The sequence below is a fragment of the Salvelinus alpinus genome, chromosome 20 (assembly GCF_045679555.1).
Source record: "Salvelinus alpinus chromosome 20, SLU_Salpinus.1, whole genome shotgun sequence".
Classification (NCBI taxonomy): domain Eukaryota; kingdom Metazoa; phylum Chordata; class Actinopteri; order Salmoniformes; family Salmonidae; genus Salvelinus; species Salvelinus alpinus.
In genome coordinates, this window is record NC_092105.1 from 48,062,856 (window position 1) to 48,087,534 (window position 24,679).

General features: G+C 41.8%; 1 protein-coding gene across 1 annotated transcript in view; it reads right to left on the bottom strand.

Annotated features, from left to right (window-relative positions):
• Positions 1-24,679, bottom strand: part of LOC139547030 (tomoregulin-2-like) — a 198,434-nt gene that overhangs the window by 84,798 nt on the left and 88,957 nt on the right. The window contains exon 4 of the mRNA XM_071356078.1: positions 11,988-12,014. Coding sequence (XP_071212179.1) covers positions 11,988-12,014 — 27 coding nt within the window. The remainder of the gene's footprint in view (positions 1-11,987; positions 12,015-24,679) is intronic.

A 24,679-nucleotide genomic window follows, 5' to 3' on the forward strand; every position in this document is an offset into this window, starting at 1 on the left:
CGTAGCGCAGAGAAGTTTTTTAAGAACACCTTCCTAATATTTAGTTGTACCACCCCCACCCCCTTTTTTGCCCCAAGAACAGCTTCAATTCGTCGGGGCATGGACTCCACAAGGTGTCGAAAGCGTATGCTGGCCCATGTTAACTCCAATTCTTCCCACAGTTGTGTCAAGTTGGCTTGGTGTCCTTTGGGTGGTGGACCATTCTTGATACACAAGGAACACTGTTGAGCATGAAAACCCAGCAGCGTTGCAGTTCTTAACACAAACCAGTGCGCCTGGCACCTAATACCATACCCCTTCAAATGCACTTAAATATTTTGTCTTGCCCATTCACCCTCTGAATGGCACACAATCCACATCTCAACTGTCTCAAGGCTTAAAAAACATTCATGAACCTGTCACCTCTTCATCTAGACTGACTTTTTTGGTCTGGACAGATAGTCCAGGGCAGCCCCCAATTAAAATCAAATGTCTTTTAATGGCCTAAGATACATTTCCGAGTTAAGCGGTTTATGGTGTTCTGGTAGGTCCAGAGATATAGATAAGGAGATTTGAACACACACACAATATGTCCTGTTTATAAGAAATAATAACAATGAAATGTATTGAATGTGCACTTACGCTCACAGTATACTGTATCTATACAGTATACTGTATCCCCAGTCCACCTGGCCGTGCTGCTGCTCCAGTTTCAACTGTTCTGCCTGCGGCTATGGAACCCTGACCTGTTCACCGGACGTGCTACCTGTCTCAGACCTGCTGTTTTCAACTCTCTAGAGACCGCGGTAGAGATACTCTTAATGATCGGCTATGAAAAGCCAACTGACATTTACTCCTGAGGTGCTGCACCCTCGACAACTACTGTGATTATTATTATTTGACCATGCTGGTCATTTATGAACATTTGAACATCTTGGCCATGTTCTGTTATAATCTACACCCGACACAGCCAGAAGAGGACTGGCCACCCCTCATAGCCTGGTTCCTCTCTAGGTTTCTTCCTAGGTTTTGGCCTTTCTAGGGAGTTTTTCCTAGCCACCATGCTTCTACACCTGCATTGCTTGCTGTTTGGGGTTTTAGGCTGGGTTTCTGTACAGCACTTTGAGATATCAGCTGATGTACGCAGGGCTATATAAATACATTTGATTTGATTTATCTCTTAAAGCATTTCCTGCTTCGAAGGAGCTGTCCATCAAGTCCCCATATCCTTATATGCCCACAGGGCTTATAGATAAATTAGTGTGTGTGTGTCCATGTGGTAAGACTGTGGTAAGACCGTAAGGAAGAAGTCAAAAGCGATGGCTTGAGACATTTTTGATTTGTTTGTTCACAAAGTGTGGAGATATCAAACCTTGTCATATCAGACCGACCGGCTCGAGTCGGTCTTACGTAGCAAAATGTTTTTTTTTTATTACTACATTGGATTAAAGTAGAGGCTCAGAGCTAGAAAATGGTATATCACACACTACAGTTGAGGAACAATGGGAAAGTAATTCTGCTTTGAAAGTTGATACATTTGTAACCTCAATTTTGAGAAAATGGTCCTTGATTGTTTTGGTACACCTACTGGAGAGCTCTTCTTTGTCTACACCCATTCACCATTCACACCCTCTTAAGCTTTAGCCCCACCCATCTCATTAACCCTTGTGTCGTGTTCATCTTTTTGTTATCCACCAAATCTTTGCGGGTCTGATGGACCCACAACATTATTGGGTTTTTAAAACAATACAGCTATAGCAATTTATGTAAAAATAGTTACTACTTCGATGTTGACATATTAATTACAAACAATATAGACAGCATACATGGTTAATATTTGCCATTTACCTCTGCTAGATCACATTTATCAATAAAAGCGCTACTTATAATTTTTTAAATAAAATGTTCTAATCAAGACATGGGTGAAATAAATCATGTTTATCTTGAACAAATATACATTAAACAAGGTTTTCATCACTATTGATGTTTATTGCTTTGAACCAATTGGATGGACAAATTTTACATATAGTATTTTATGGAAATTAGAAATGAGCTCCATTGAACACAAATTAAGGCTGGTCTACATCCCACATGAGGGACAGAGTTTTACTGTGTGTGGGTTGCAAATGTATTTCTTGCACGTGATGCATGTGTACTGTCTTCCTGTCCTTCTTGGGTCCACACACATCGCTTCTTCTTGTTGCTAGCTGGAGCAATCTAGAATGATGAAAACACTTAGTTCTGGAATTTTACCTACATATCACTCAGATATATAGTTACAGCAGGCCAAGGTAGGAGAGTCAGGCACACAAACATGCAACATCACTCACACTTACTTCTGTGGGTCAGGCAGATGGGGCACCAGTATTCTCCTCCTGAATTCTCCTCACGCTGGCTGCAGAAGCTGGGGTCCTTCGGATATGTTGCTTCTTCTGGATTTGAAGTCTTACCAATGCCTTTACCAGCTCCAAGAGAAAGAGCCGTCTCCTTTGTAGCGTCTCTCTGTTCCAATCTGGGTTCAACGCCATCCACATGACAAACGCGGTGTTCGCGGAGATGTCCAAGATGTTGAAGAATATCAAAAGTGGCCAGCATAGGGTTCTTCTTTTGCAGCTGTAGCCAGTCACCAGCTTGTCTAAATTGTCCACTCCTCCTTTTGTGGAATCGTAATCCATTATGATTTTTGATGTTCCTGGCCACAGATTCTCCCATCCCTATGGAGCGGATGAGTACCACATTTGCCTTTCTTTGGAAAGTAGGACACTAGGGACGTGTCGGCCGTGAATACAAACTTAGATAAATTGATAGGCCTGTTCCGTATTTTCAACAGCTGAGGTGGGAGCTCTGGCTTGTTTTTTCGTACTGTTCCTACCATCGTCAGCTTCCTCTTGAGGAGCTCCTGTCCCAGCTTGTGCGAAGTAAAAAAGTTAATCGCATGTGATGCTGTGGCCACGGAGTCCCTGTGTCACATCCAGGACAACCTGCATCCCTTGGTTCTTCTCAGGGGCTCCATCTGGCGTCCCTGTAACACTTGAAAGTTCCACGTATATCATGAAGCAGCATCACAGGCAGCCCGGATATTGATTCCATATTTTGCGGGTTTAGACGGTATGTACTGCCGGAAGGGGCAGCGGCCCCTAAATGGCATGAGCTGCTCATCAACAGTGATGTTGGGCCATGGGTTTTAAAACAGGGGAAGGCGGTCCACCCACTTGTCCCACACTGACCTGATTGCAGCTAGCTTAAAACAGCAAGCCCCGGGAAGAGAAAGACAGAGTGAAGGCACACAGCAAACATTTTTGTTTCATTTTAACTTGTTTTCACCCACACACACTTTTCCTACCCTCAGGTTCAGAGGACCCCAACACAGCATATGTAATATAAATGTGTAGGGGGTGCACAGTGTGCACTCAATGAAATTGTGTTATTTACATGCTCTTCCCAGAAAATTAGCAAAGGCCACTGAGTCTTATGTTGAAGAAATAATTTATTTGATATTTTCTCTTTTAGTAAACATTGAAAATGGGTCCCACAGACCCAAACAAGGGCTAAGGAGTCACATGTGAGGCTATGTACTAAACAATCAAAGACTTCAAGACTTAAGGCTGGTTTATACTACAAGTGTGTTCATAAATTTAAATCAGGAGTGCCAGAGTGTGCTCTGGGCGTTCGTAAACTCGTTGTCAGATTGTCTGTTCGTAAATTCAGAGCGTTTCGGTCTCGGAGCGTTCAGAGCGCACACTGGATGCTTTGGACAAGGAGTAGGGTTGATCCAAAGCATTCTGACCTAACAACAGTCAAGCACCCAAGCTAACTGGTTAACGTTGGCAAGCTTGCGAGCTACTTCCAGACACAAATGAGAGAACAGCTCACTCAGTCACTCTAGCAGAGCTGGTTAGGCTGTTTTTATGTTATCCAGAGCGTTGGTGACTTCAACTGTGCTGCTGGCAACAATTTAATCTCGGGTTTTTTTGCCAACGTTTACTGACACTGGCCATATTAAAACAGGTGTTGAGCGTTCGTAAATTCGTCAGTTATTCTGTGCTCTGGCACACTCAGAATAGAGTGCTCTGAAATCAGAGTAGATAGACGTAGCTGGTAAATTTGAAATGGCTATCGACAATTGTTCCTGTGACATCATACAAATTCTATTGAAATCATTTTTTGCAGAGGAGTCATAACGCTACTACCCTGTATGAATCTGCAGGTAGCTAACCAACCAGGTTCAATGTTAGCCAGCTAACATTAGGCTATAACTAGCAATACAAATGGCTCTGAGACACGGATATTATTACTACACAGATCATACACGTAATGTTAGCTAGTGAGTCAGCCAGTTAACGTTAGCTAGCTAGCTAACAGTACATTTTAACTTGAAATGAAAACAAGTTTCTAACAAAATTAGAAATGTGTAATATCTGAAAATGTAGCTAGCTAGACTATGTTACCTGTATACATGGATGGACACTTCTCCCTCTGTCACGGATGCCATGGTTGCCCTTAGTTTGAAGATTTAATCCGGAGACAGGTGTTTTATACAAACAGCCTTCTGTGTGTTCTCTTTTTGACTCTGTCTGAATATTTGCAATCAAAAGCCAGAAATGTCTCCATCTCCCTAGCTATCATATTCTAATTCCACCGATTTCAAAACTCAGTCCTCCAGAAAGTGGAGAGCAACACTTACGAAGTTCTACTATGTGATATCTTTCAAAAAGCTGTGTTAGAAAGGATTACCTACACATACTGACAGACTCATGTTAGGGACAGAAGTGAGCTACATGCCAGACCAATCCGAACTCATGTTTTGGCATGTCCAGCCCACTCATTATCTCAGCCAATCATGGCTAGCGGGAAGGTTGCTTTTCTTTTTTTATGGATAAACCAACTAAGCTCTTAATTTAACAATTATATTCATACTTACAGATGGCATACAAGTTTGTTATTAAGGCACATAAAAGTTCACATGTTCCAGTAGGCATTTCTGCCCAAAATTCCTAGTTTCCTGAAACGAGTTACATATGATGAAGCTGTTAAGTCTCAAAGTAATATTTGGCTTGTTTGAAATGTATGCTGTTTAAACGTAGTGTATATTTTTAAAGAGATGCTACTGTCTGCACTCGACACAATGGCTCCGATGAAACAAATTTGAATCATACAGCGGTTAGGGAAATGGTTCACTTCCGAGATCTCAGGACTCAGAAGGAAAAGAGATCGCTACCTGGCTAAATTCAAATGGACAAATCTACAACAAGATTATGATGGTTATATTAAAGGTCAAATCCCAACATTACATAGACGCTGTTACTGACAATTTACATCAGCCTCAAACTGTGGAAAATATTAAAGGACATTGGCTCAAAAACTCTCCAAAAGGTCAAATCATGTAGTATTGGCCTGGATATTGATGAAGTTTTATGCTATGACCAGGCAAAGGTTACTTTAACAATTTTTTTACCACTATAGCCTCATCTCTGGTTAAGAAGTTACAGACCTGCTCTGGAGACTATGGCCACTCTTTCATTAACAACTTTTACCACAGCTGTAATGAATACAATGGGAGACAGAGCTGGTTTCAAGCGCACGGCGCAGCAGGTGTTTAACTGTAAAGGACCACAGGAGGAGGCAGGTAGTTGGGTCCAGGGGCAGGCAGAAGGTCAAACACAGGGGGTCCAAAAAGGCAACAGTACAGGCAGGGAAAAGGCTAATGACGTAGTCCGGGAGATCAGGCAAGAGGTTGATGACAGGAAATCTGATAGGCAGCAAAAGTACAGGCAGGGAATAGGGGAAAAAGGCATCTTTAGTGCGGATGGCTAAAAACGACGATACACGGGTGGACTAATACGGGGAGAAAAAAACAGTGCGCTGAATAGAAATGTGTATCAAAACAAACAATATCTCACAATGATGGGGTGCAAAGAACTGAACTAAATAGAGTGTGTAAATGACATACAGGTGCGTGATCAGGTGATCAGAAATCGGGTGATTGGGATCTGGAAAGTGAGCTGCGTTCAGGGGATCTAGGTGTTTGAGCGTGTGAGCTGGAAAGTGAGCTGCGTTCTGGGGATCTATGCGTTTGAAGCAGACGTTACAATAGCAACGGTATCACAAACGATTTGTTATGAGCTGTGCATGGTAACAGAGAACAAAGTTTCCAATCTGGTATGCTTAAGGGCACAAACAAAGCAGCTGGGTTGGAACCCTCCTGCAAGATTCATAAAGAATAGTGATTGCGTCACTGCTAAAATGATAACGCACATTGTAAAACTTTCTATTAATAGTGGTAAATTCCCCAATGATCTCAAAACAGCCAGAGTGGTTCTGCTCCACAAGCACAGCAGTAAAATAAATTTAGGAAACTACTGGCCTGTGTCCAAAATTGTTGAGAGATTAGTTTTTAATCAAGTTGAGGGATACCTTCGAGCACAAACATGTTTTATGAAGTTCAATCTGGCTTTAGAACAGCTCATGCCACTGATACTTGCCTTCTCTACCCTTTTGACCTCATCAAGCAGGAAAGTGAGAAGGGGAACTATACAGGTAGGTTCATGTTAGATTTGGATAAAGCTTTTGACACTGTGGACCATGATATTCCCTGAGGAAACTGAAATGCATTGGTCTAAATGATGTAGCAGTGAATTGGTTTAGGTCTTATCTGTCCAACAAAACACAAGTATGTGATGTTGGGGATGTTCTGTCAGAGTCCAAAGAAATATCCTGTGTAGTACCGCAGGGATACATTTTAGGGCCTCTCGTATTTCTTATATAGGTCAATGATATGCCAGATTTGTCACGTTCTGACCATAGTTCTTTTGTGTTTTCTTTGTTTTAGTGTTGGTCAGGACGTGAGCTGAGTGGGCATTCTATGTTGTGTGTCTAGTTTTTACGTTTCTATGTTTGGCCTGATATGGTTCTCAATCAGAGGCAGGTGTTAGTCATTGTCTCTGATTGGGAACCATATTTAGGTATTTTGTGTTGGGTTTTGTGGGTGGTTGTCTTGTCTTCTGTCTTTGTGTCTATGCACCAGATAGGACTGTTTCGGTTTTTCACATTTGTTGTTTTTGTATTTTGTAGTGTTCACGGTTATCGTCTTTAGAACATTAACCACGCTGCGCTTTGGTCCGATCCTTCGTCCACAGAAGAAAGCCGTTACAAGATACAGTAAAGTGCAAACTTATGCTATATGCTGATGACTCAGCCTTACTGGTATCAGGGAAGGATACAGCTTACATAGAGGAGACCCTGATTAAAGAATTGCATTCTGTTAGAAATTGGTTGACTGGCAACAAATTGTCGCCTCATTTGGGAAAAACTGAATCGATTTTGTTTGGACCAAAACCCAAGATTGCTTAGGGCTGACAAGATACTGTGCAGGCACGGAGATTGAATCTAAGACACGTTTAACTTATCTTGGTGTGTCCCTTTCTGATCAATCAATTTCGGGAGACCTTGATTGACATTTTAGAAAGGATTTTAGCAGCAAACCAATTATCATGAAATAGTTTAATAACATCAAAGTTAAGAAATTGCTTGTCTCTGCTTGGTATATTGGGCTATCAAAAAATCTGAAAAAGAGAACGGGGTTCATGCTAAATGTTATCAGGTATATGTTGAACGTCCCTCCTAGGACCCACATAGCGGTACAGGAGTTCCGGGAGGTGGGCCTGTTGCCTTTGGAGTCCAGAGTGGACCAACTTAAACTCCATCATATGTTTGACACCTTAACTGATCGTGCCCCAGGTTATATGAAAAACCACATTGATATGGTCTATAACCAGCACAGTTACAATGCCAGAGCTAGTGTTATGTCTTTGAAACAGTACAGCGAGGAGCACATTTTTCGATACCGGCATTTGAATAGCCTTCCCTTGGACATAAAGCAAAGAAAAAGTGGAAATAGATTTAAAAGCAAGCAAAGGTTTTTAACTGGACAAGGTTGTCTAAGTAAGATAAACCACTCCGCTTCCCCTTGCGCCCCCTGTTGTTGGACAGGTGTATTGATCATTTTTTACGGTTGAAATGTGAAATGAATACGGTCGATTAGGTTAGGGGAAAGTGCAGTGAATAGTACCACTTTCTAGGATGTCAAAATAAATTAATGTATTTATGGTTGTTTGCAATTTTCACTGGCCTTTTAATCATGTGTTTGTCACACCCTGATCTGTTTCAACTGTCTTTGTGCTTGTCTCCACCCCCCTCCAGGTGTCGCCCATCTTCCCATTATCTCCTGTGTATATATACCTGTGTTCTATGGTTGTCTTGTCAGGTCTTACCAGCGTGCTTTCCCATCTTCCTTTTGCTCAAGTTTTGTGCCCTAGTTTTCCAGGTTCTGACTATTCTGCCTGCCCTGATCCCGAGCCTGCCTGCCGTCCTGTACCTGCCTGACTCTGACCTGATCACGAACCCCTGCCTGTCCTCGACCTGCCCTAAGGATTAGCCACAATAGTGGACTTTGCTGTTAGCCTTCAAAATAAAAGTGTCATTGACAGTGATGCAAATGAATACAAATAGTAGAATAAGCCATAATTGAATAGCTCATGCTAAACGAGGTTGGAATGTTGTTATATAAAATAAACAAAAGACAATAATTTGTTAATTTGACAAAATGTATTATACTTTAGAATTGCATTTGGTGCATAATTATTTCACTGTACAGCCTTACCTATGGATTGAGGATCAATGACATGGGGCATCAGTCTACTCAGTGACACCCAGAGAACATTACTGTCGTAGCTCTTATTGCGGGACTCTGAAACGACCATGAATTGAGCCACATGTATTGTCAACATATGTGTATTGAACACTATTCTTGAGGAAAAACAATACTGTGTGGATGTTTTGGAGTCTGATAACTCTGAGGAGGACGTTGGGAAAAAATATATTGGGTATTGAGTAGACTGATACCCCCTTTCATTGATCCCCAATCCTTAGGTAAAGCTGTACAGTGCAACGTATGAATGTCAATACACACAATAGGCTGACTGGGGAGGTGATTTCACACAGTCACAGTCACGCGAAAAGAGCTACAACGCAAATATTTCCGTATACTCTTCACAGTTGTGTTCTGTGGGTGTCACCGAGTAGACTGATACCTCATTTCATTGCTTCACATTCCAACCTTATTTAACATTATCTAGTCTAAATATGGCCTGATTCCACCAATTGTAACCGTCTGCATGACTTTCAAAGAGGTACTTTTATTTTGAAGGCAAACCGCAAATTCCACTACTGTGCCTAATCCTTATTGTGGCTAGGTTCACAACACAACACATAACCTAGCTAGCTGGCTGCTTATAACGTTAGCTTTGGGCAACTGGGTTAAGGGTTAAGTAGCTGGCTAGCTATTTATTTTCATGAACTGAAGCTCAGTTTCACTAGGTGAACAGCAAGTGTCAACCTAGATGATACTCACAAGTATTCCGAAATCATTGCTAAGAATAATGAAAATGACTGCAGTTCCTACTGGTCATTGTTTTCATGCTGGTTGTATTGGTGCTAGCTAGGTACCAAGATAAACCTAGCCATCCCTGAACTTGCCGTCGAACAAATAATGCTGTATTACCAACGCGGTATTGTAAACACATTGTTCGTGGCCGGTGCTTGCTTGTTTGCAGACTTTTTTGTACAGCTTTGACAGTGCTACTGATAGTAGTGGTGGCACTTGGCTTGCACGTGCAAATTCAGAACACACAACATTCTATAATAGAACTGTGTTATTTGACGTGTATCTTTTTTGACAAGCAAAGATCCAAACGACGTTCCACAGTATGTCGTGAAGCTAATAGCAGTGACGCTATTACTATGTAACTCCGGTAGGGCAACATGTGTACCAGTGCTCGACCAGTCGGCGAAAGCCAACATCACCCACGACAGAGAATGGTTGATTGTCAAGGGCAATGAATTCCATTATCTTGGCATTAATGGATTTCACCTTTGAGTTGTCTCGCTGAAATTGTATTACTCTTTCAAATGACTGCTCGACTTGTTGACTGCTCGATCCACACTGCAGACATTGTGGGCTAGGTTAGGAATGCTGTGTTGCATGTGTAGCGCAGAATTTTACATGGCGTCATTACGTCATGTACCTATGTTTTATAGGTATGAAACATCAGCTTTGACATTGGTTTGGCACATCGGTGTTAAAATAGACAACGGGCCGATACCGAAGTTGACATTTTTAGCTAATATCGTTCGATTCCGATATGTTCACTGATATATTGTGCATCCCTAATTTTTATTGGTGGCTGTTCTTGTGCTAGCACTTCTGTACTACCCTAACCCCCCTTCTATAACTCTGTCTTTATATAACCCCCCTTCTATAACTCTGCCTTCTCTTTACCCCATAAACTGGCATCTTTTCTCCACCTCCATCTCTTCTTCCTGCCATCCTCTCCTTTCTACTATCTCTCCATCTAGCGCTTCCTCCTCCTCCTTATCTTTGTCAATCCTCCCTCCATCTCTATCGCTCTACTTCTGTTATCACTCTCTGCCTCCTGCTTCTCCCTTAATTTCTCTTCCTCATCTCTCTGGTAATTTCCGTCCTATTTCTAACCTTCCACTCTGTAACCTTATAACCTTCCACTCTGTTATTAATGCCTGCTTCTCTCTGTCCATCTCTCATTTGCAGGTCCATGGGAAGATTGTAATATGTTTCTCATATCTGACTCTGGGATACTGATTATTCCAGCACGAGCATGCATTAATGAACACACTTGCATGGACAAACACACATACACACAGGACCACACAAATGTGAGCATGAACGAACTAGTGCACTCAAACACACATACACACACAAATCAACAGTACATGAGCTACACAAACACCTGGATACAGAATATACAGCTACAAGAATGAAATCTCTTACACACATGCATGTAAGCACACACACCTTTCCTGTCATCTGCTCCAAAGATTCCCACTCCTTTCTAATTTTATCCCAGATCTGCCACCATACTACAATCCCCTTTCTAATTGTCTGCACACTCTACACCCCTTCTGACTCCCACCACTCATTTGCTTGTGCAAATTAACCCCATTCACATACTAATACCTATTTCAGGCATAATTCACTGTATGTTATGTCCCCCTTTCAAACATTATTTTCCACTTCCTTGCAGGTATACCCCTCTTTTATTGTTTTTGTCTAGATGAAAGGGGTAATACATACACACACACACACGCACGGACACACACGCACATCTGGCTACCCCAGGAGAAGAGTCATTTCTGAATTAAGAGGAGGAGTGTGAAGAGGGGGGAAAGGAGAGGGAAAGAGATAGAGAGGGCGATGGAGAGAAAGAGAGAGAGAGACAGGCGACAGAGAGGATACTAATTTCCCTCGTCAGGCTCTGTGACCATGGCTGCATCCCAAATGGCACCATATTACTTACATAGTGCATTACTTATGTGCCCTAGTAAAAAGTAGTGCACTATATCGAGAATATAGTGCTATTTGGTACGCAACCCATGGTCTCGTGTCTCTCACTTGTCACACTCAGGGGAAAAGATGCACAATCACTTTGCTCTCAGAAGTGGACTGTATGTGCGTATAATTGCTTTGGGAAGGGGGGGTGGAGTGTGTATGTTGGAAGAGGTCCGAGAATCGGCAAGACTATGTGACTGTGTATAATAGCTTGGTACAGGGGTGTGTACAAGTGTGTCCGAAGCACCTGAGAGTGCGTTTGCTGTATACATGCATGAATGTTTAGTTCAAGGGTATAATAGCATGGTGTGTGTCAGGATGTGTCTGCTTGTCTGAGAGAATACAAACATGTCTGTGTGTGTGTGTAAGTGTTTGTCAAATTTTCCATGCAGTGTGTTCACTGAGGGCATGCGTGCATGTTTGTGAAGATGTATTTTTTCCCCAATCTGAAAGACGTGTTATTTGAAACCTCAATTCCAAGTAGTGTGTCATGATCAGTCTTGTTTCTAGGGAAGGAGAATGACTACAGAGATAACAGCAAGGGATAATGAAAACAAGTGAAGATTAAATAGTTGAGCAATCTTACCATCATCTCCCGAGCCTGAGCCGACATCTGTGAGAGAGAAAGAAAGAAAGGAGAGAGAGAGAGAGAGAGAGAGAGAGAGAGAGAGAGAGAGCGAGAGAGAGAGAGAAAGAGAGAGAGAGAGAGAGAGAGAGAGAGAGAGAGAGAGAGAGAGAGAGAGAGAGAGAGAGAGAGAGAGAGAGAGAGAGAGAGAACAAACACATTTGTTAATTAAAGACAACTTCAGAGAGGACGTTGCGACAACAGATAAAGCAGGCCTCCTGCTAAACAACATCTTTATTTTGTGTGTGTCTGTCTGTGTATCTGACTTAGCATGTGTGTGTGTGTACAAGTATCTACGTGTGATTTAATGTGTGTGTATGAATATGTGTCTGTGTGTGTGTGCACTTTGCACGCGGATACATCTGTGTGCATTGGTCACGTCACGATCCGCACAATCCCGAACTCACATCAGAAATGTCTATGTGATCATGTTTTATATTTCCCATTGCTCAATATGCTTGTGTGGTACATCTTTCTGTATGCCCATTTGAATCCTGCTGAATCCTTCTAAAGCTTCCTCCAAGACATCTAGCATACTCGTTTGTTTAGCGATACGCCTCTGAAAGGGATACTGACGGCCACTTATTGGAGCTGCTCCAGTGGTATAATGAGCAGCCAGGTCAGTATTCGACATCTCTCCATGTATGAGGACATCGGGAGATGATGTGGAAACTGGCCACTAGGGGCAACAGTGAGCGCTGTAACCTTCAAGTTGGTTTCAGTTTTGCTATGGTGTTGTGGACGGGGATCACGGGGATGGTGGATGGCCCTAAGCAACTGCCTGTGGTGCCAAAGGTTGCATGTTTGAATCCAGTGCTAGAACGTTTTTTTGAGATTTTTGTTTTAAGCCTATTCCAAACGTTAAACCGTTACCTTAACCATTCAGAGTTAAAGCCTAACCTTAAGCATCTGGCTCTGGTGCAGAAGGTTGAATGTCTGAATCCAGCTTAACTTAACCTTAAACACAAACCTCGAAATTTGACGTTTGAGAAAGATGAATGAACGTCTAATCCTGATGTGAGACTATGAGAGCTAGTTGAACATGAGATACAGCAGACCACACTGCTAAAAAGCCTAGAGGGGAAAGCAGACATTGAACATTCACACGCACTACGGACGTCTTTATTATGCACCAAACAGAAGAAAATAAGCTGAAACAGGGAGGCACTACTAGGACTCCAATAAGAAATTTACATTTTAATTTGAATGCTGCAAATTGTTGAAAAGGTTTTGATACAATATGCCTTAAAGATCACAACCTAGATTGTCTTTGCAAATCTGATAAGGCTGGAAACCAGGACCCCTAGTTAACCATCTTTATTCTTCACTGTAAAACATATGACATACAGAACCAGTCAAAAGTTTGAACACACCTACTAATTCCAGGGTTTCTTTATTTTTATTATTTTCAAAATTTTAGAAGAATAGTGAAGACATCAAAACTATGAAATAACACATATGGAAACATGTAGTAAGTGTTAAACAAATCAAAATTTTACAGTTGAGATTCTTCAAAGTAGCCACCCTTTGCCTTGATGACAGCTTTGTACACTCTTGGCATTCTCTCAACCAGCTTCATGAGGTAGTCACATGGACTGTATTTGAAGTAACAGGTGTGCCTTGTTAAACGTTAATTTATGGAATGTCTTTCCTTCTTAATGTTTGAGTCAATCAGTTGGTTGTGAAAAGGTAGGGGTGGTATACAGAAGATAGCACTATTTAGTAAAAGACCAAGTCCATATCATGGCAAAAACAGCTCAAATAAGCAAAGATAGCAATCTTTAACTAGCAATACAAACCGATTGTCATAGCTAGCTAAAGTTAACCAAATAGGTTCAATGTTAGCTAGCAAGCCAGATATCGACCTCCAGCTGGCTAGCTCACAGCAAGCTTTAACTTGCAATGAAAATAACTTTCTGACAAAATTTGAAACGTATATCTGAAACTGTAGACTGCAAACCCCTTTATTACATTTTCAGAGTCAGAGAGAGTCAGCATGGCTTGATCGTCCTCCAGAAAGTAGTCCATCAACTTTTTCCCACTGACCTTTGTCGATAGCGCCTGATAAATTCAGGGCAGCAATGTTATTGAGTGCAGTAGCAACATGTCTGCAGTTCTCCATGGCTAATGTTATATCTTTCAGAAAAACTATAGTAGAAATGATTATCTAAGCATAGACACAAGAAGCTACACAGCAGACCAATCCAAACTCATCTCTCGGTATGTCCAGCCTACTCATTATCTCAGCCAATCATGGCTAGCGGGAAGGTTGCTGCTTTTTTTTCTGTGGCTAAATCAACTAGGCTCGTAATTTTAACAATTTTATTTGTATTTACAGATGGCATACAAGTTTGTTATTAAGGCACATGAAAGTTCACATGTTCGAGAAGTCATTTCTGCCCAAAAAACGCATTTCGCTAAAGAAATATTTATTTTGTTCAAATCACTCTCCTGTGAAGTAATGACTTGTGACATATGCCTCGTTTCCTGAATCAGGTCACATTTTTGCATATTTTTGACATGGAATGTTAATAAATATTCAACCAAAACCTAATATTAGATAAAGGGAACCTGAGTGAACAAATAACACAAAATGTGGATACTTCTTTCATATATTTAATAAACAAAAGGTATGCAACTCCCAATGCCCCTGTGTGAAAAAGTAATTGCCCCCTTACACTCAATAACTGGTTGTGCCACCTCCAGCTGCAACCAAACGTTTCCCGTAGTTGTTGGTCAGCACTCTCACATTGCTGTGGAGGAATTTTGTCACACTCGTCCATGCAGAACTACTTTAACTAATTGACATTTGTGGGTTTTTGAGCATGAAATGCTCATTTCAGGACCTGCCACAACATATTAATGAGGTTTAGGACTGGACTTTTACGAGGCCATTACAAAACGTCACATTTGTTGTTTTTCAACCATTCTGATGTCTTGCTGCATGACCAGATGTGAAGCGACGACAAGGCCAGGCCGGGCAGAGTCCCTGCCAGATTGAACACAGGTTTTCCCAATCAGGATGGCTTAAAATATATATTTTTTAATTAACAAAATGTTTGTGTTTGTGTTGTCTCCTGGCTAATCACAAATTTTGAAAAATGCAGTAGGATGTGCCAAGGATCTCATTTGTTATTTTATTATTTGTTATATTAATTACATCGTAACCCCCCACCTCCCCTACACACGTACTAACTAGCTAACTGTGGGCACATTTTTGGACCCAAGTTATGGCAAAAACAAAGTTCACTCATGTGCTTTTTCAAAAAGTCACGGACGGAGGATGAAGATACAACACCTGGTCCACTACCTCCATCGGCCGAGCCCAATCGGTCAGAGTCATCGTCAGCCCATGAGGAGGTTAGCATGGCCACTGCTTCGACATCCACAGCCCAGCTAGCTCACCATCGCCCAGGCCCGCCTCGTCACGGTGAGCATGTCTTCACGAGTCCACCTGCGAATTTGTCTGCAGTTGATGAACCACCCACACAACCAAAAATGTGAGCGTTTCCCAAAGGTGTGTTTTATTGGCTGGAATACAGTTCGACAAGGGACTCTGTTTTCTGTAAAATGTGTAGACATTTCCCCCAACACCACTATGAATGGCTCATTTGTTAGAGATGGATTTAAGGATTGGAAGCACCTTTGCGAGGCATCCTTCAAGGCTACAGTGCAAGCCAATCAAAGTCGGGGTATTGTTTTAAATCAACTTAACCGTGACTTCATTGGTAGAGAGCAAGTGTTATCACATCATAGTGGTTCAGGACATTGTTATGGTATGTGCTAAACAGGACATAGCACTACGTGGACATGGGGAGAGTAAAGAAGGGCTTAATAAGGGCAACTTTTTGGAAATACTTACATTCATATCCAAAATTCTAAATTCTAAACCGACTAGAGCAGATGTCCAAAACCGCTAGACTCATCATCCTGGACAGACAGATGACTGAGCTGCACACCTGGTTCCAGGAGGATCCATATGGGATAATGAGAGCAGTAGAGGCTGGGTTTAGGACTTTTGCAATGAAATAATCACTGCTGGCCCCATGTGATCACTATCATATCTCTGTTGAGGATGCTGAATTAACTGTGTTTATTCAACAACTGCATTGGAAAGTAGGGGGAGGTCAGGAATTCCCATCCCTTATTGAAGTTTTGGACAGCTGCAGTCCTGATATTTTCCCTAGCATTTATATACTACTTAGGGCCATCATCACCCTTCCTATGACTTCATGTACAGTTGAGAGACTCTTCCCCACTGCAGGCCGTATCAAAATATCCATCAGATCTTGCATGCCGACTGCACGTCTAAACAATCTTGCCCTGTTCTCCTTTCAAAGGGAACTCAGTGACTTTTTGCATTATGATGAAATACTCTCCATCTTTAACAGCAAGCGGTAGGCGTCCACGCCTCGATCTGACCTGATAATATGTTGATTATTTCATGAGGTTTGACTGTCGGACTGTACACTTGATCCATTATCCGTATTTTGTGAAAGCATCATTTTTCACATTTCATCATTGCATTTGTCTGCTGCTGTAGTCTGTTTACTGTCAGTCTCGGACAGTCAGCCTGTTATGTCAGCAGTGTTGTTGTAAGTGGTTGTGTAGTTGCGCACAGGCGCTGCCTACTTGGCAATAATTTCAGCCTTGTTTGTCACATGTATCCTCTGTTATGTTAAACGAGGCAATGTGATTGCACAAATTTACACTTAAATATGTCGGGCAGTGTTGTAGTGGAGGTTATACGCAGGTATACCCACTTCTTTCAGTGAGCATTTCGTTTACTCACTTGTTAATCCCCACTTATGCTGTATCAAAGCAGTGTAGTGGAGGTATACGCTGTATACATGATGTAGTACAATAGAGAAATCATGCACATAAGTTGCCTATACAAACACAAATCACGTGAAATATTTGGCAATATGGGTGTGAAAAGTGTGAAAAGTGTGAAACCATAGCATAGGCCTTTATTATTCAGCACCACGGGGAGGTAATGCAGCTTGGCAGGCGCTGGCTGAGCCTGGGAAAGTCGGATCAAAGAGTTCAGCACCAGACAGATCTGCACTCAGCTCTGTTCTTTGACTCCTGACATTCACATTCACATTCACAACGAGAGTTGTGCATTTATTCCCATGTCTCATGAGTTCCACAGTTTAGCCTTGCCTCTTTATTTTGCTTCTCGATAGAAGAGCTTTAGGGAGAGGCTATGATGTTTATAGTAGGTCAGGGCCCTGACTCGATCCGTTAGCGATCATCATTTCCCCTACAGATAAAATTGCCTCAGCCTACAGAAATCATGTGGCAAAGACCACCGCCTAGAAATGTTATACAACAATAGCAATATTAGGGTAGAAATATGGAAACCATGTCGTAACCCATAAATCTCCTCTAGAAAAATACAGAGATGAATCAGCATACATTTAAGTCATTTAGCAGACGCTCTTATCCAGAACGACTTACAGGAGCAATTAGGGTTAAGTGCCTTGCACAGGAGCACATCGGCAGATTTTTCACCTAGTCGGCTCGGGGATTCGAACCAGCAAGCCTTCGGTTTCTGTCCCATAGTTGTTAAACTCTAGGCTAACTGCGACTAGCATCCAAGCCTTCAGCAGCGACTAGCATCCAAGCCTTCAGCTGTTGTAAAGTGTAGGAACTCCCGTTCTCATGTGATGCACGATCACAGAGGAAATCTGTTCCTTTTCTTACCTCTGCGCTTATCTGGTCCCTCAGCCTAACATATCAGCCATAAGGGCTAGGCCTATTATTTCATTCTGGATATCATGGTGAATGTATTTTACATTACCATGATTTTAGATCATTCAGAGTAGCCTATCTGTTCCACATTCAATTGTTCACCTTTCATTTAATTCGCCAGGCAGGCCATTCAGAAGTATTTTGTCAAAATGTTAGTATACCCACTTCCCCATGCACCACGACTACACCACTGATATCTGTGTATTTTTGCTGGAAAATGTTAGCCCAGTCACTTTTACATAGGCCCAGCCACATGGATATTTCTGCCTCCGCCTCTGTGCATGACCAACAAGTTGACTCATGTTTGCCAAAAAAGCACCTGGAAGCACCTGGATGATCTCCAAGACTTCTGGAAGAATGTTCTAAGTCAAAAGGGGAATTTTTGGGATGACATGGGTCCAGTTATGTCTGGCGAAAACCAAACACTGCATTCTACAGTAAGAACATCAATACCAATGGTCAAGCATGGTGGAGGTAGTAGTGTGATAATTTGGGGATTCTTTGCTGCCTCAGGACCTGGATGACTTGCCATCATTGAAGGAACCATGACTTCTGTTCTGTATCAGAAATTTCTAAAGGAGAATGTCAAGCCATCCGTCTGTGACCTAAAGCTGATGCGCAGCTGGCTCATTCTGCAAGACAATGATCCAAAACACACAAGCAAGTCTACATCAGAATGGCTGAAAAACCACAAATGTAAAGTTTTGGAATGGCTTAGTCAAAGTCAGTCCTAAACCTCAATAATATGTTGTGGCAGCACCTGAAATGAGCAGGTCATGTTCAAAAACCCACAAATGTCGATTAGTTAAAGTAGTTCTGCATGGACGAGTGTGACAAAATTCCTCCACAGCAATGTGAGAGACTGATCAACAACTACAGGAAGCATTTGGTTGCAGTCATTGCAGCTAAAGGGGTCACAACCAGTTATTGAGTGTGAGGGGGCAATTACTTTTTCACAAAAGGGCATAACTTTGTTTATAAAGTAATGGAATTAATTATACACATGTTGTGTTATTTGTTCACTCAGCTATCCCTTTATCTAATATATGTTTTGGTTGAAGATCTAATAACATTCCGTGTCAAAAATATGCAAAAAGAAAGAAAATCAGAAAAGGGGCAAATGCTTTTTCACAGCACTGTAGCTACCTACTGCTCTGCACATACACACAGGCTTCTCAATCTGTTTAAGATTTTAAGATTTTAGTCACTTAGCAGACACTTTTATCCAGAGCAAAATACAATTTGTGCATTCATCTTATTTTGAAATTGTATTTTACCAAGTAAGTTGACTGAGAACACATTCTCATTTAAAGCAACAACCTGGGGAATAGTTACAGGGGAGAGGAGGGGGGTGAATGAGCCACTTGTAAAGTGGGGATGATTAGGTGATCGTGATGGTATCAGGGCCAGATTGGGAATTTAGCCAGGACACTGGGGTTAACACCCCTACTCTTACGATAAGTGTCATGGAATCTTTCGTGACCACAGTGAGTCAGGACACCCCTTTAATGTCCTATCCGAAAGACAGCACCCTACACAGGGCTATGTCCCAAACCCCTGCCCTGGGGCCTTGGGATATATATATATTAGAGTTGCCCTCCAACACCACATCCAGCAGCATCTGGTCTCCCATCCAGGGACCAACCAGGACCAACCCTGCTTACTGTAGCTTCAGAACCAAGCCAGCAGCTGGATGCAGGGTGGTATGCTGCTGGCATATAAGATAAGAATATTTCTTTGAATCAACAAATCTTGGTCTCCAAAACTATCACTCATGCCATTACACATTGCAACTTAATCAATTAATCTTGATTAAAAAGACCTCACGTGTACAACTTTTAAATGCACACAGGTCAACTACACTGAATGTACAAAACATTAGGAAAACTTTCCTAATATTGAGTTGCACCCCTTTTGCCCTCCGAACAGCCTCAATTCATCGGGGCATGGACTCTACAAGGTGTCGAAAGCATTCCACAGGAATGTAGGCCCATGTTGACTCCAATGTTTCACACAGCTATGTCAAGTTGGCTGGTAGTGAATCTCTACTTTGAATAGCACGTTCCATCTCATCCCACAGATACTCAATTGGATTGAGATCTGGTGACTGGGCTGGCCACTGCAGTGAGCTATATTCACTGTCAAGTTCATGGAACCATTCCTGGACAATCCTAGCCTTGTGGCATGGGGCATTATCCTGCAGACAAAATCCATTGGTAGATGAATACACTGCTGCATTGAAAGGATGCACCTGATAGACAATGATGTTCAGATATCATGTGGCATTCAATCGTTGCCCAATTTTATCAAGGGGACCAATGTGTGCCTTGAAAACACACCATCACACCACCAGCAGCCTGCAATGTTGACATGTGGCATGATAGATTAACATACTCATGTGGTTTTCTCCATCAGCGTGAAACAGCAGGAACCGGGATTCACCAAACCAGGCAATGTTTTTCCAATTCTCCAGTGTCCAGTGTTTTTGTTCCTTAGCCCACTGCAACCGCAGTTTCTTGTTTTTTGCTGAAAGAAATAGAACTCTATAAGGTCATCGGGTGCCACCCCAATTGACGAGTTGATCATTCTTTTATGGGTGTTTGGGCACCAATATTGTACTGGACTGTCCGTTGACTAACTGTAGCCCATCTGTTGCTCTGTACAATTTGTGTCAGCCTCCTTTGTCCTCTTTCATCAATGACCCATTTCAACCACTGGTCTGCCGTTGGCTGAATGTCCTTTGGCTGATGGACCATTCTTGATACACACAAGACACTGTTGACCGTGAAAAACCCAGCGGCGTTGCAGTTCTTGACACACTCAAACCGGTGTGCCTGGCACCTACTACCAAACCTCATTCAAAGGCAGTTAAATATTTTGTCTTGCCCATTCACCCTCTGAATGACACAGAGACAATCCGTGTCTCAATTGTCTCAATGCTAAAAACTAATTTTTTAATCTGTCTCATCCCCTTTATCTACACTGATGGAAGTGGATTTAACTTCACTAGGGTAGGGGGCAGCATTCGGAATTTTGGATGAAAAGCGTGCCCAAATTAAACTGCCTGCTACTAAGGCCCAGAAGATAGGATATACATATAATTAGTGGATCTGGATAGAAAACACTAAAGTTTCCAAAACTGTTAAAAGAATGTATGTGAGTATAACAGAACTGATATGGCAGATGAAAACCCGAGGAAAATCCAACCAGGAAGTACTATTATTTTGAAAGGCTGTTTTTCCATTGTAAGCCTATCCACCATACAAAGATTAAGGACCCAGTTCACGAGCTCCGTGTCTTCCTCTACATGTGGCCAGTCTTTGGGCATTGTTTCAGGCTTTTACACTGAAAAATGAGGGAGATACAGCACTTTCAATCAATGGCCAGTGGACATTTCCATTCATCAGCCATGCGCCCTGATCGGGAACGCGCATTTCTTGTTTCTCCTTTCCTATTGACGAAGCTTTTGTGCGGTTGAAATATTATTGATTATTTATGACAAAAACAACCAGAGGATTGATTTTAAACATTGTTTTGCATGTTTCTACTAACTTTTATTGTACTTTAAAACTTTTCATCTGGAATTAGTGCACAAGCCTTTTATTACTGGATTACTGGACAAAACACGCGAACAAAAAGGAGGTATTTGGTCATAAAGAGGGACATTATCGAACAAAATGAACATTTATTGTCTAACATGGAGACCTGGGAGTGCCACCAGATGAAGATCATCAAAGATAAGTGATTCATTTTATTGCTCTTTCTGACTTTTGTGACACTCTCCTTGGCTGGAAAATGGCTGTATGGGTTTCTGTGGCTAGGTGCCGACATAACATAATCGCAAAGTGTGCTTTCGCCGTAAAGCGTTTTTGAAATCTGACACAGCGGTTGCATTAAGGGGAAGTTTATCTATATTTCCATGAATAACACTTGTATCGTTTATCAATGTTTATGATGAGTATTTCTGTAATTTGATGTGGCTCTCTGCACTTTCACCGGATGTTTGTTTGAGACAATGCATTTCTGACCATAACCCGCCAATGTAAACTGAGATTTTTGTATATAAATATGAACTTTATCGAACAAAATATACATGTATTGTGTAACATGAAGTCCTATGAGTGCCATCTGATGAAGATCATCAAAGGTTAGTGTTTAATTTTATCTCTATTTCTGCTTTTTGTGACTCCTCTCTTTGGCTGGAAAAATGGCTGTATGGTTCTGTGACTAGGTGCTGACCTAACATAATCGCATGGTGTGCTTTCGCAGTAAAGCCTTTTTTGAAATCGGACACTGTGGTTGGATTTACAAGAATTTTATCTTTAAAATGGTGGATAATACTTGTATGTTTGAGGAATTTAAATTATGGGATTTCTGTTTTGAATTGGTCACCCTGCAATTTCACTGGCTGTTGTCGAGGTGGGACGCTACCGTCTCACTTGTACCAGAGAATTAACAGGTGACATCAATAAGGGATCATAGCTTTCACCTGAATTCACCTGGTTAGCCTTTGTCATGGTCAGTCAACGTTCCTAATGTTTTGTACACTCAGTGTACAGTGTATGGTCAAAGATTTTTCACCAGACAGTTGGGGGCCATACTTGAGAACACTAGAAACAGTTAAGTTTAAACATCAGCAAATTAAAATTGTTGACATAGTGTCACGTGATAGAACTCTACAATGTAGCTGGTCCCATCACATAACATGGCATACGTTCTCATTATGCTAACCTCAACAGGTTGCAGTGATTATTTCCTGTATTATTTGATTTGATTAGATTTATTTTATTATAGTGTAATGCATCTTCATAATGCCCAGCCCAAATGGGCTTATAAGACACTGTATTTACCTTATCCAAATAAAATTATCAAACTTATATACAGTACCAGTTAAAAGTTTGGACACACCTACTCATTCAAGGATTTTTCTTTCGTTTTAATATTTTCTACATTGTAGAACAGTAGTGAAGACATCAACAAATATGAAATAACACAAAGGAATCATGTAGTTAAACAAATGAAAATATATTTTAGATTTTAGATTCTTCAAAGTAGCCACCGTTTGCCTTGATGACAGCTTTGCACACTCTTGGCGTTCTCTAAACCAGCTTCACCTGGAAGGCTTTTCCAACAGTCTTGAAGGAGTTCCCACATATGCTGAGCACTTGTTGGCTGCTTTTCCGTCACTCTGTGGTCCAAACCATCTCAATTGGGTTGAGGTCAGGTGATTGTGGAGGCCAGGTCATCTGATGCAGCACTCCATCACTTTCCTTCTTAGTCAAATAGCCATTATACAGCCTGGAGGTGTGTGTTGGGTCATTGTCCTGTTGAAAAACAAATGGTAGTCCCACTAAGCGCAAACCAGATGCGATAGCATATCGCTGCAGAATGCTGTGGTAGCCATGCTGGTTACGTGTGCTTTGAATTGTAAATAAATTACAGACAGTGTCACCAGCAAAGTACCTCCACACATCACACCTCCTCCAAGGTTCACAGTGTGAACCACACATGCGGAGATCATCCGTTCACCTACTCTGCGTCTCACAAAGGCACGGCGGTTGGAACAAAAAAAGTCAAATTTGGACTCATCAGACCAAAGGACAGATTTCCACCGGTCTAAAGTCCTTTGCTCGCAAGTCTGGGTCTTCCTTTCTTGTGGCGGTCCTCATGAGAACCAGTTTCATCATAGCGCTTGATGGTTTTTGCGACTGCACTTGAAGAAACTTTCAAAGTTCTTGACATTTTCCGTATTGACTGACCTTTATGTCTTAAAGTAATGATGGACTGTTGTTTCTCTTTCCTTATTTGAGCTGTTCTTGCAATAATATGGACTTGGTATTTTACCAAATAGGGCTATCTTCTGTATACCACCACTACCTTGTCACAACACAATGATTGACTCAAACGCATTAAGAAGGAAAGAAATTCCACACATACATTTTTGATTGTGGACTACAGGAAAAAGCGGACCGAGCACGCATTCTCTTCGACGGGGCTGGAGTAGAGCAGGTTGAGAGCTTCAAGTTCCTTGGCGTCCACATCACCAACAAACTAACATGGTCCAAGCACACCAAGACAGTTGTGAAGAGGGCACAACATAAGCTATTCCCCCTCAGGAGACTGAAAAGATTTGGCATGGGTCCTCAGATCCTCAAAAGGTTTTACAGCTGCACCATCGAGAACATGCTGATGGGTTGCATCACTGCCGGGTATGGCAACTGCTCAGCCTTCGACCGCAAGGCACTACAGAGGGTAGTGGGTACGCCCCAGTACACCACCGTGGCCAAGCTTCCTGCCATCCAGGACCTCTATACCAGGCGGTGTCAGAGGAAGGCCCTAAAAATTGTCAAAGACACCAGCCACCCTAGTCATAGACGGTTCTCTCTGCTACCGCACGGCAAGCGGTACCGGAGCACCAAGTCTAGGTCCAAGAGGCTTCTAAACAGCTTCTACCCCAAGCCATAAGACTCCTGAACATCTAATCAAATGGCTACCCAAACTATTTGCATTGCCCCCCCTTCTACGCTGCTGCTACTCTCTGTTATTATCTATGCATAGTCACTTTAATAATTCTACCTACATGTACATATTACCTCAATTACCTCGACAACAGTTGCTCCACACATTGACTCTGTACCGGTATCCCCTGTGTATAGCCCCGCTATTGTTATTTTACTGCTGCTCTTTAATTATTTGTTATTCTTATCACTTACCTTTTTAGGTATTTTCTAAAAAACTGCATTGTTGGTTAAGGGCTTGTATTCGGCGCATGTGACAAAATTTAATTTGATGTTATTGATGATGTTCCACAACATCACACCATCATTAGGCTTGCTAAAGTTAGTTGCAAAGTAAGGCTGAAAAGCTTTGCCACCAGCTCCTCCTTGGTTGGTTTC